The sequence below is a fragment of the Thunnus thynnus genome, chromosome 4, assembly GCF_963924715.1.
Source record: "Thunnus thynnus chromosome 4, fThuThy2.1, whole genome shotgun sequence".
Lineage (NCBI taxonomy): Eukaryota > Metazoa > Chordata > Actinopteri > Scombriformes > Scombridae > Thunnus > Thunnus thynnus.
Window position 1 is genome coordinate 16,545,989 of NC_089520.1, and position 13,556 is coordinate 16,559,544.

Genomic DNA, 13,556 nt, shown 5'->3' on the forward strand with positions numbered 1-13,556 from the left:
GAAAAGCTATTGCTGTGAATCCTGGGCGGCTGAGCAAAGAATAGGAGGATATTGGTTTGCATGCTCCGAGCAGGAGTTCTTATGATCCAGGTGAGAAGCTGACAGTAACAGGTTTAAGCTCTGTTCCTTCATCTGCTGGAGGGGTGCTGAGGGAAAAGTCAATCACTGGCTGAACAGGTTGCTGAATAAGGAACTGAGCTGCCTTTTCAAAGAGACACAGAGCAACAAATGCATGCTCAATCAACCCTTAATTTTGTAATTTTAGAATATGAAGAACTAAATGACAAATCTGTCTTGTGTGGGAAATTTACCAAAAAATAATGCAACACTTGCAAAAAACAAATGCTAACTCCAATATGCGCAGATTTCATGCAGCAAGGGCACATCATAATGAAATGATCATATTTGAATATTTACAGCTGTGTGAAATCCTGGAAGTAGCTGCTTTTGTGGATTGGTGGAGTGATGTTCAGAAGAGGCCCCTCATATAAGTCTAAATGATTTGCCTGGCTAGAGTGGCTAATGTGGTTTATAGGACCCTTGGGAAGCATTGGGAGGGGAGATAATTACTGTGGCTGTCACAAGGTCTGTGATATAACAACACCACTGAGTATTTAGTCAACAAAAAGATTTATCATGAGAGTAATGATCTTTGAATTTCTGCTCTGCGTAAGAACAGTAACATATGCTTTTGAGTGTAAAACAACACTGCACCCCGCCCACAAACACATATATGCACATGCAGCCAGTGGTAGCTGATAGGAAGGTGTTTCACAAGCTGATTAAACCTCATCTCCAAAAGATCCAACATCTGAAGGCCTGCTGCCTCAGCTTCTTCCTGTAGCTTCTAGTACTTGTTATGTATGTTCATTCTGAAAGGACCTGAGACAATTTTTGTTATATATACACCAGATGAGGAAAAGATATTGCAGATTGTTGGTGTATCAGACTGTTTTCACAGGAATGCACATGATGGTTGTAACCTTCTCTGAGACATTTCTTATTGTAGAGACCAAAACACTGTTCATGTCCCATCCATTGACCCACTTGAGCATTTTAGTCATCAGGCCTTATATGACAAAAACAAATCAAAATGGACTTGGCTTGATTTTGTCTTTCATTTCCTCCTGATGTCAGCTAACGCCTTTGAACACTGGACACTTGCTTGACCAAATATCCATGCATCACTAATGTTATATTATCTGAACAGTCCCTTTAATTACTACTACAACACAGTCAGATTTGTGCAGTGATGTTTAATCTGTTCTGCTTTGGAAGAGGTTTGGTTTTATATTGTTACCATCCTTGATTATTTTTGCCTCTTGTTGCATTTCATGTCTGAGGAAGAGGATTAGGGCCACATGTGAAAATTTCATTTGAGTTCTGAGATTAAAATCAGTATTCTGACTTTAAACTCAGAACTCAAATAAATTTTTCACATGTGGCCCTAATCCTCTTCCGTACATGTCTAATCACAACTAGCCAGAGAGGTTTTTGGGATGCAGCAAAGAAAACACATTTCCTGTGTGTGTCTGTGAAAACAGAATAGATTTGACACCAGTTCACAAATGTGTGGAGAAATAATTGTGAAATTTTGCTCAGGAGTGGCCTAGTAAAAGTCTCACGGGTGTCTTTCTACACCTTTTCAACACAAATGGCAATGAATGGTGTTTAGTTAAACAATAACAACAACCCACCAGGTGAACCAATTCATTTCTTGAGGTCCATTCATTTGTAATGCATTTTTACACTGGAGAATGATATACCTTTGTGATGTGTAAACCTATAAACCTCATTAAATATATCTTCTGCGAAGACTTAATGTTTAGTTATAGACATATAGATATTGTGTACACATTAAATAATACATTATATATTATATAGCAAATAATCAGTAAATCATTGAAAATACAGTAATTATCTGTAAAATCAAGATCTGTATGATGATTTGCTGATTTGTATTTTATGGGAAAGAAAATGCATCAATCTACTTGCATTCCAAATATAATTCTGTCTATTTCTCGACGTCCTAGTGGTTCTGTTCAAGTCTAAAAGCATTCATCCTGATAGGGGAAAGACTGCAAGGCTCTGATGTAACATGACAAACAAGGCAGAACATTTCGTTTGGCTTCGTATGAATTAATCAGTGGAAATGGGCAGACATGTTGAGCAAACAGTCATTTAAGACTCTGCTGAGACACTGATGGAGCCCATGATTCAATTAGATACCAAGCTCTTAAAGATGCAATAAGTCTTTTAGCTCAGGAGGCTGAACAACAACCACAGCTGGCTTCAACAAGAACCCATAGCTGACTATTGGATTTTTAATATTTCGGTTAATTGTTTTTGAATGGTGATACAATAACAGCTTCAAAAAATCTGAATAATATTGGGAAATATTTTGTATTCAGGTTAGCTTTATTTTTATGCAAATGCACATTCTTGGTAATTGGCAGTGACATGCACCTGGATCTCTGTAACTTGTATGTTAAATACATCTTCAGTTGTAAGACACTGTCTTGTTAACTTTATCCTCACTGTTTTAAATGTATTGTATATTACTACAATTTATATTTCACAACTGATAAAAAGTGAGGACATTTTGTAGCCCACTGGCATCAGAAAGTTGCCAATCGAGTATTAAACTTGAATAATTATATTTAAAAAATATTATCTAACTCTGAAATGAAATGTTCAAACATCCAGTTGTTGCTAGGTGACTAGCTAGTTTACTGGGGATGAATATTTTCAAAAGGTTCAAATCACAAAATAATGTGTGACATGTAATTTACAATTTGATTTTTAACTTAACAATAGAGTCTACAAAACATGTACCATATATCAATGAATGTACAATATCTAATTATAATAATCAAGTTTGATAAGCAAATTTTGGGTCAATTACTCATAACTCAAGTGAAAAGCCTTTAAAATAACAATTTGTTTGCTTGATTAGTAAATATGGTAGCCTGCTCTAAATTGTCAGGGCTCTAAATGTACAGTGCATTACAAAATCCAGTAATGTTTTAGATTTTATACGCTACAAAAAAGTATAAAAATTATGATAATATATACAGTACAATTGTGGCAAAATAATAAAATGTTTTCCTACTTAGACACATATACAGTATGCATCTAAATTAAACATCTTTATGAAATATTAGGGATTTCAGAAAAAATTATAATAAGACCTGTTACAGTGGGAGCTGTAGAAGCTTTTTCATCCAGCCCCTTTTCAAGTAAACTTTGTGCATCTGGCTATATTAATAATGATTAATAATAATTAGAAAATCATGCTGCTTAAGTGCTTATTTGCATAACCTGACTGTATGTGATTAAGTGTCACATTTTAGTGGTAAAAGAGAGCTCATATCTCAAGTGAAGAAACACAAACACTCAAAGTAGACGTCCAGTGTTTCAATAAGGTGTCTTTTAAAGAGTCAGTTAATGTTTTATCATCAATTGAATGTAAGAGACTGAATGATGGAATTCAGCACGGTGAGTTTTTCCAGGTTTTTGTTTGGCATTTGATGGGTGTTGTCAGTTTAGGGTTGGGGCAGCAGGGAGTTGAGAGGCACCGCGTGCCTCATGCTGAGTCCCCTGGTGCTGCCCCCTCTCATCTGTGAGAAGAGTCTCTTCTCCCCTGCTAAGTTTGCAAAGTCCAATTTTCAGCTAATATGGAGGTCGCAACAGCAGGCGCAGAGGGCGTAGTAGGACATAATGGCTATGGGATTGTAAATATTGGTTTTAGAGAGACACAATTGGAGGGCAAGCGGAGAGAAATTTCCATAGAGTATGTGCTAGCACCATTGGAGGCCTTGGCGCCGCAGAATAGATTTTCCATTCTAGTGTGTCACATTAGATTTTCGGAGGTGCTCAGTGGCAGGTACATGTCATTAGTAACACTTTAGCACAGTAATGAACCTTTTTATTTATCCGGTGCTTCTCTCATGAATGAATAAGGAGCTGCTCCCCAACTGTGCCCAGCCGTGAGGAGCAGACAGAGGAGGCAGAGGGAGAGAGAGAGAGAGAGAGAGAGAGAGAGAGAGAGAGAGAGAGAGAGAGAGAGAGAGAGAGAGAGAGAGAGCCCGGAGCACTGCAGAGTCGAAAGGAGAGCGTGGAGCCCTGGGGAATGCTGAGGAGGGTTAAATGATCATTATTGTGACACTCACATGCACACACGCTAACACACACATGCGCCTACATATGCATCGGTGAACAAAAGAGCATGCACATGTGCACACAAGCACACACACACACATGCACACTCCCCACCTCCGCTCCCTGGGGTCCTGATCTGACACTCTATTTACACACACATTTACACAGTCTACTCCCTCCTTTATAAAGCTGACAGGTACTTAAGCGGTACATTACTCTGAGGAGCTCAAGCCTCACGGCGGTGTAACCAAACTGTCCATTCACTGCTAGCCTTGTCTCAGTGTTCATTCAATAATGGCCTCAGAGAAATGCACCAGTAGCAAGCAGTTGTAACTGGGCAGGCCGGCCAGGAGTCTGACACTAAGCATCAGGAGACTTTTAAGATCGTCCAGGCTGATTGGTGGAAAAGACAAATCTGTCAGGGTTCAGTAGCCAGTGGAGACCGTGACACAGAGAACCTCTGTGTTTCAGTCACATTGGAGCTCAGTTCTCCAGACCTGCTGATAACAGTAGAGCTGTTTGACGTGTGCGTGCCTGTATTAGTTTCCTTATTTCCTGTGTTGCATCAGAAATCAATAGTGCAAGTAGGTTTATCAGAATTTAAACATCACAGAAAACCAATCAGTGCATATCTGTCTTACAGTACCAGTCAAAAGTTTGGACACGCCTTCCCATTCACTTGAATGAGAAAGTGTGTCCAAACTTTTAACTGGTACTGTAGGTCAGTGACTTTAACCATTGTTATACAGGTGGCAAAGCCCAGTCTTAGCACCTCCTCCTTGGCTCATCTCAGATCCCAGCCTGGTGCAGTGAAGCGGTTAGAGTGGCAATGGCTGGCGTGGTCAGGGCCCCATGTCACCCCCAGCATCCTCAGTGTTCATTTCCCTTTCATCTTGAGTGTGAAATCGCTGCCGGTGCAGCACTGACCTCAGCATTAAGAGGTCAACTATTGAAATCTGATGTGCGCCTCTCTGGCTGAGGGACTTCAACAGATGGAGGGAAAGAGAGGGAAGGTAAGAAATGGAAGGAGAAAGGAGGCACTTAAAAAAGAATCATCTCAACAAGTCGTCTGTTATATTACCAACTATTAAAAAGTTACTTGGCTCAAAATATATGAAATAATCTGTCAGTGGGTGAAATTATTTAACTGCTTTCCCATTTTTGGGTCAAGAATTGTTTTCTTGACACAAGAGAGTTTCTTTATCGTGCTTTGTTTTAAGTTGTTGCGAGTGTTTGTAAAATTTGGAAGAATTTTTCAAAGGGAAATCAACATTTTATGATGAAACATGAGAGTAGAAGATGTCGAGATGAGTGTGAATAAACTCTCAAAAACATTACTGTCTTATACTTTATCAGACTCAAATAGACATAAAGGAGTGAAGAGACAATGTGATCATGAATTTGGATATTATAATGAAAATTTCAATCAATGTATTCAGTTTCATATACCGTATTTTCCTGCTCATGTTAATAGATAAGTAGTTTGTAGTACTTGACACTTTACAAACCCGTTAATTTGCTAGAAACATTATGTTTGACTTCCCTATGTTTCCCCACATTTAAGGACACTAATATCTCTGAGTAGAGAAACTCTAACCCAAAACTTTTCAGCTTTTGGCAGCTTTCTACAAAATACATGCCAGAACTTCCTGTCTCCATGTGTTTCAAACATAAGGTTCTGCATTTAAAGTCAATTCGACACCTCATCTCAGTATGAATCCCCTCCGAAAGCATGTGTGATATGAAGCGTCAGAGAAGTTTGAGGTCTTGTCTCATATTTCCCATCGGCTACACTTTCATCCCTCTCTCTGCAGCAGACCACCCCCAGCAACCCTGCCCAAATAAGGTGTTCTGCCTTCAATACTCTCCTCTCTGAAGAATCTGAAGAGTTCAGAATCTGCCGAAACTTTGGATCTCAAACACAAACATCTTTTATTCAAAGGGTGTCTGTAATCACAAATAAATAGCATTTCTGGCGATGAGCACAAGGCACAAGAGAGAGAGGAGCCTATCTCAGGAGCAGATAACTAGTAGATATGATTCCTTAGATAAGAAGCAGTAATTTGGCTTTTAGAGATAGCTCCGGGGGCCGCTGTGCTGAGCTGCGCTGATTTACTGTGTGTATGGGAGGTTGTTTTTTTCCCCATATTTTTATCTCTCCTGTTGAAGAGCTTTTCATCTCTGATGATTTTCTCTCTTTTTTATGTATTTTCCCCAGAAGGTGAGATCACAAACCCACAGAAGGCAGAGTGGCATGTTTTAAAGCGATGGACAAAATACAAATATTTGAAAATGTATTTCATGGTAATTATGTCAGGTTTCATGGCCTTGGCACAGTACTGAGGCACAGCCTGGATGCCTTAATTTGTATAGAAATTGTAATCATTTGTTCATTTCAAGGTGAAAATTGCATTTTTTAATTTAAATTGTATCCTGCATGATAGGCTATTATCTAGAAAAATTGTCTCTGTGTATGGCGGTCTATGCCCTGCCGTCACGCCTGTTTAGAGCACTTCTCCTGAGAAAGGGCTTATATATGAATCTCCTGACTGAATGCACCCAGCTTGTTCTTCACTTAGGGCCGCCACTGCACTCATTTCCATTTTTGTTATTAATATTAATTAGTTTGAGAGCACAGCTCAGATTTTAAATGTAAATCAAGCTTGGCTTCACAGTGATTTTTATCTTGCTCTGATTTCTTAGATTTACAACTTTACTTGGACTTTTTTCCTCCTTTTGTTGTTTTTTTTTTTTTTTGAACTGCTTTAAGGGAGGTGTGCATTTGTGTGTGTGTGTATATATATATGTATTTGCTGTATTGGATATTTAAACAAAGATTGATCTTATGACATATTAGTTAGCTGATCAAATGCAACATAGGTGAAAGATTTTCTAATTGGGATACAGTTTCTGGTAAATCAGACGACTTTAAGCTACGACAATACTTTATTTGAGCTCCTGCTTTTTACTTATACATGACAGATTATCTATCTATAATACCTGAGAGGGGTAACCGTGAAATTCAAAATACCCAAAATGTTCTGAAAATAAGATTTTCTCCCTATGCAAAACACACAGTTGGGAAGGAGATATATGCATACCAAGCTGTGCGTCTGTGTCAGTGGGCTCCAGGAGGTGACGAGCGCAAAGCTGAGGCTCAGGTACACGGCGTATGCTGGCATAATTACAGGATTTGGAGGATTATTATACTGTAAGTGCTTTCATGGCGACAGCTGGGAGCTTTTTACTCCCTGTGACACATAATCTCGAAGAATAAAACCAAGACCCCCAGAGCATCTCTTAATCATTTCTTAGCATACCTGCACACGGCTCTGAACTCTCTTTCTAAAGACAGATTTGTAAAATTAGAATATAATTATCATATCTAGTATAAATCGTCCTAAAGTCATGTTTTTAAAACACAAACACGTTTTCTTCAAAATAGAGACATTTTTTGCCTGTTTTTGCTTCTAAAAAGAGAGGGCCCTCACTGGTTGTTTGTGTTCTACCTTCTTCTTCGTCTTCTTCATGGCTTTCCTGACTCTTCAGCAGCAGGTTATTTATCACAGCATGGCCAGGTTCAGGAGCCTGGTCCTAAATTAGATCTGAATCACAGCCTCTATTCCATGGCTCATTCTGAAAGTGGGTATGACCAGGCTGGGTCTATGACTTCCCTATCGCTGCCTCCTGAGTGATAGGGCCTCCTGGTCTCTACAGCGAGGCTCAGGAGTTTTCATTTCCATCCCTGTGATCTAAACAAACCCATTACCGCCAGCCATTTATGCACAGGGGCAGTACGCAAGCCCCGGGCCTGAGGACACAGCCCAAAGCTAAGCTACCGTGGCACAGAGCCACCTTCAATGGTCGTATGTCCATATAGAGAGGGGAGAGGAGGAACGAAGAGCTCGGGCCTCTGCACTTTATCTAAACCACTCCAGAGAGGCGAGTGGAATCGGCTCTTGTGGGCTCTGTTTATCCTCTGCTCCTGTAGTCAATCAATTAGGGGATCAAAGGAGGAGATGAGGGAAGTGTCACAAAGCTCTCCCACACACCACTGCCTGAGCTGCCACCTCGTCCAGTCTGAGTGACAGCAGACCAGAGAGAGACAAAACTCCCGGGCCGGCACCTCAGGAGACAAGCTGGAGCAAAGGGGACAACCATAGCACATGCCAAGGTCTAATCTGGACAACCAGAACACAAACTTTTAGAGGAATATATGAGGGTTGACACAAGCAGGCAAAGAGCCACCTAACAGTGTTTATTAAATATGTCAAGAGGATCCACAAAAATCCTCATATTGAATGAACTTATATTGAAAATTTGCTTTGGGGGTAGCGTCCTGGCAGCCGAAATGTTTACTGCGCATGCCACATAACCGCAACATCTTTGGTTCGATTCCAGCCAGCGACCTTTGTTGCATGTCATACCCATCTCTCCCTCTCTCCTTGTTTCCTGTCTGCATCCTCACTGCCCACCAGCAAAAAAATGCAGAAAAAATCATTTAAAAAAAAAATTTTGATTTGGAATTAATTTAGTAATTGACCATATTTCTGCCTCATTGACATGCTTTTCCAGAACCCAAGAAGGCCTCTGTTTAAAAAAAAAAAAAAGAAAAAAAAAGTGTGTTTTGTAATTAGACACTGAAGAGAATTTGCATTTGCATCAAATCTAACTGAGCCTTGATGATATAACGTGGTGATAACACTGCAGTTTGTAGCTGATTTGAATCTGTAAATCTAAAGGGAATACTAAATATTTTTGCATCTATTTATACTCGCTGAGCTGTTCAGATCTCAATATTTAACAAAGTATGAAATATGAATGATAGCTACCTCATGATAACACAGTCTAAATAGAAGTTTATTCAGATCAGTACTTACTTTATTTAGCATCAAATTTATCTCCTAATAAAATTTGATGTTAATGATGTTAATACTTGTGATTAGTGATGCCTTCAATTAGTTTCATTTAATTGCAAATGAACAGTAAAGTATTGGTTATTATTTTGTGGTATATAAAATGTAAATATGTCTCTCACACAGCTACTTGGCATGATTTGCTATCTTTACTAATTTACACGAGATTATGTGTAGACAATTTATAGCTACAAAGGCTCCAGACATATCCAACATGTTTGAAATGAGTTAAAAATCAGTCAGTACCACAAGAACATACCTGAGGCGTGTTTGACATACCTCAGGCAGTACTGACGGTAAAAACTGAATGAACTCAACTGTTTTGACGTGTAACATAAAGCATAGCGGATGCTTCCACGGCACACCGGTTAGTCCCCCTGCATTCACACCATACCGCAGAGATTTGCAGACAACATTCCCCGGCCAACGGCGGAGCAGAGAGTGCTGCTGGTCAGCGGGCAGAATGAATGACTTCCTACAGCTGCAACCAGACACACTCTGAATCTATCTCTCTGAGTGTGGGACGTCTGAGCTCTCATCACTCCCTAATCACATCACCAGCACTGGAACAGTCAGTGGTGGCCTGCTGACTCCACACATGGAGGACACACACACACACACACACACACACACACATACACAGGCTATGTGCATATGCTTATTTATACATACATACAATCTGTGCACACATGTGGCTGGAAGCAACATTTATTTTCATGATTTATTAATCTGCAGATTTTTTTTTGGATTAAGCGATACATTTTTAGTCTATTAAATGTAAAAAAAAAAATAATCCCAGAACTCAAGGTGATGTCTTTAAATTGCTTGTTTTGTCCAACCAATAGTCCAAAACACAAATGTTTTCAATTCATAATGATAGACAATAGTGAAAAAATTCTCACATTTTAGAAGATGGAACCAGAGAAATTCTGGCATTCTTGCTTCATGAATAAATTAAAAGATCAATAAATTCACATCTGATTATATTTAAAAAACTTGCAAAACAATCCAAACAACAACAAAAAAAGAGACAAATGGCTGAATCAGTTTTGTATCTTTAATTGATAACAGTTACGCCAGTGTTACAGTAAACACACCAACAGGCTGAAGGTAGTAAATACCAATACAAGTTTCCCACTACTCTAATACTTCATACAGCAGAATAAATTATACCATGATAATATACACACATGCGGAACAGAAGAAGGAGTAAAGCAAAGCACAGATGTCAGAAAGCAACTAAATAGATTAAGGGTCAAACAGACGGGAGGGGGGGATAAGGAGTTGTATGCTTTAAATATCCAAATGTTTATTGACGCAAGTGTTAGAAATGGGTTTGATACACTAAAGACGATTCTAAAATTCTTCCTTTTTAAAATATACACGAGTGAGGCTTCTAAGCGGAGCAGTTTTAACTGCTGCGATTCAGTGCGGAGTCAGCATTTACTTTGAGCAAGACTTTTCCTCCTGAAGTCTTATTGGTCCACAAATCAAACGTGACTCGATTCAGTTTTCCCAGAGCGGAGAGGCTGTTTTCACCGGCGTCGTTGTCACGCTGAACCGTTGACACCTAAAAGTCCAGGTCCACGGTCCAGTCATGTCTGGTCTGCACTAATAATCAGTCTGTAAGATCAGGTGGTCAAAAACACCCTCAAAATGCTCTGACGCATGAAGATGTTTCAATCCAGCCACCTTCCAAATATACAGCGGTCCTGTAGTCCAGGGAGTCTATCTGTGTCAGCTTTCATTTTCCATTGAGCTCAGTTTGATCCTCTTTTATACAATTTTCATTATTTGAACAATTTCAATGGAATCAACATTTTTTTTCTAATTTATACAAATTTTCCATTTGTACCTGGGCCCAAAACGGAAACAAAACTTTTGGTCAAAACAAGTAAACCAATTAAATACAATTTTAAACAAAACCAACAAAAAAAACAAGCCAGTTAAGGAAACTCAAATCAAACATTTACTTCCACAGATCCCTTGCTTACCTACCACTCAACATAGTTTTGTTTTAGTATAAAACATACTCTTTATAAACAAACAATACACAATCTGCTCCGGCTACTGTACAGGTTTCAGTTTTTAAAGGCGACTGAGGACCAGATCCTGTTTTAAGATTAAAGTTAACAATTTTGTGTACATCATCACACCGATGCCAGTGAAAAAAAAAAAAAAAAAAATCAAACACATCTCAAGGGAATCGCTGGTCCTGCATTGTGTCAGAAGTCAACTATGAGTGCTACACAAATGTCTCAGATCCACTATTCTTTAATTTTTTTTCTTCTTTTTTGTACATTTCAGTGAGTACGTCAAAGCGGAGGATTAGAGGGGGCTCCAGTCAGAACCAGAGAGAGGGGGTGGGGGCCACTCAAATCAGTGGTGTTACCTGTGCCCTTTCACAACTGACTGGATTATATGATTTTCCAGAGTGCATGTGAATGGCACAGCTTGTGTACTTTTTAATCTCGTAACAGAAAGCGTTGGAATGCTTATAAATTTGTCGATGGAGCCTTTGGAATGTTTCGAAGGAATGCTTATTTAGTCTGAAAGTGGAAACCAACTGAAGGTGCATTTACAAAATGTGCTAATGACTCTATAAAAACAGAAAATACTGGCTAGTGAGGGGAAGGGTCACTGTGAATTAGCTTTGACATTATATTTGTGTGATTTAATCTGCTTTACACTGTTTAAATCATACAGGATTTCCTGGCAGATGGGATTTGGGAGGGGTTAAAGGGGGGGGGAATTGAGTTAGCCCTCCTTGGCAAGGTCCATATTTCTAAACAAAATACATTAATTTCTCCAATCCTGTTTTTACAAACAATACCCCCTCCCCATGGACCGCGGCTAAGGATGGGATGGAGGTTAGAAGGGGAAAGCTATTGGCCGCCAAAACGCTGCTTTAATTCCCTGCAGAATCCCTCCAGCCAGACTTCCCACAGAGTGGCCAAGTTCTTTAGGAATGTCAAGATGAATATGAAAGTGGGAAGGTCAAACCGCTCACGAACATTTAGAGCTCAGAGAACAGGCAGAGGGACAGCAGCTTGGAAAACAATCATCCTCTCTCTCTGTGTGTGACTGTGCCAACACGCAAACATGCATACGCAACAGACACTCACTCCCAAATCATGTCAGTCATCCACTGTGTTTTATACGCCAACATCTAACAGAGAAAAAAGAGATACAAATGGAATCAAAGAACAACATAAATCACATTAACCATAATCATATAACAGCAACAATAATCTTAACAATATCAAAAAGGAACAAGAATAAGAGTCGCTCAAATGATATTGGCTTTGTTAACTACTATGAACAGCAAGGTCAAAGTACATGTTGTTGATGGCTCTAAATGTGTGCTGGACTGCAGCCATGACAAAGAGGAACCCGGGCCAAGGCGGCCGACCATCCTCGGGTCGTCTGGGGTCCTGTCTGGCCCTCTGAAAACAAAACTGTGTTTGGGGCAGGGGTAGGAGGACAAGGAGCAGGCAGAGACGCCCAAAGATTGAGAAGAGAGGGTACATAGCCGCCTGGTGGTTGACAAAGGCGTGAAAAGTTTAGTTCCATTCCCCGAAGAGCCTTGTCACACCCACAAGCGTCATTTTCTCCGGTGCACAGAGAGTGCTGATGTCATGGCCGGGCTGCAGAGCGAGCAGCAGAGAGGCGTGCTGGAGTTGGAGTCCAGACTTGATGGAGCATGGAGGAGGGTGGCAGAGGGTGAGGAGAGGTGCAGGGTGTGTCCCGAGGGTTTCAGTAGGCCTGTCCCGTCTCCACCTGCAGCAGTCCTAGCACGGCCGAGTGGTCTCCAAGTTTCATCCTCCTCTGGGTGGACAAGCTCACGTTCTTAGCCAGGTAGTCTACAGCAGCTACACAGGAACAAATAGACAGAAAAAAAACAAAAAACACGTTAGTCTAAACACAGACAGGTGGTAGATTCCTGAGACATATGTCCTATTCACTCTCATTTCATTCCTCTGATTAAGGCTGAAATAAGTTGTGGCAGAAGCGAGTGAGTCAAATGAAAAACAATTCACAATGAAAGAGTGAAAGATAAAAACCCCTCCCCTGTCCCTTGTCTGAGGTTGGCATGCTGCTGGCACGGAGCATGTGCATCCTGGTAAAGTCTCCATGCTGTCACTCAGACGGGTCCCCGTGTGTGTTCTGTGTGCCAGTCTTCATTACACTTGGCATCTCTGATTTCATGCCCTCCATACTCCACATGGCCGATCATTTTCATCCTCAGACAGCAGCTCTCTCCTCTCTCCTCCATTCATTACCCATCTACTGTGCTCAATCACCATCTTAATTAACCTCACATCAGCTCACATCCGCACTGCCATCAGTTTCTAGTTGCTGACAAAACACTGGTGAGCGCACACAAAATGTGATTGGCACGCACACTCTCACCAGCACACGCGTTCACACACCACAACACAAACACATCTAAAAAAAAAAAAAAAAAGGAAAACCAGC

The 13,556-nt window shown here is 40.3% G+C and overlaps 1 protein-coding gene across 2 annotated transcripts in view; it reads right to left on the bottom strand.

Annotated features, from left to right (window-relative positions):
* Positions 1 to 11,106: 11,106 nt before the first annotated feature.
* The window catches only part of pax7a (paired box 7a), a 46,464-nt gene continuing 44,014 nt past the window's right edge, over positions 11,107 to 13,556 (bottom strand). For both annotated transcript variants that reach the window (XM_067586943.1, XM_067586942.1), the window contains exon 9: positions 11,107 to 12,949. In XM_067586943.1, coding sequence (XP_067443044.1) covers positions 12,834 to 12,949 — 116 coding nt within the window. In that variant the 3' untranslated portion in view covers positions 11,107 to 12,833. The remainder of the gene's footprint in view (positions 12,950 to 13,556) is intronic.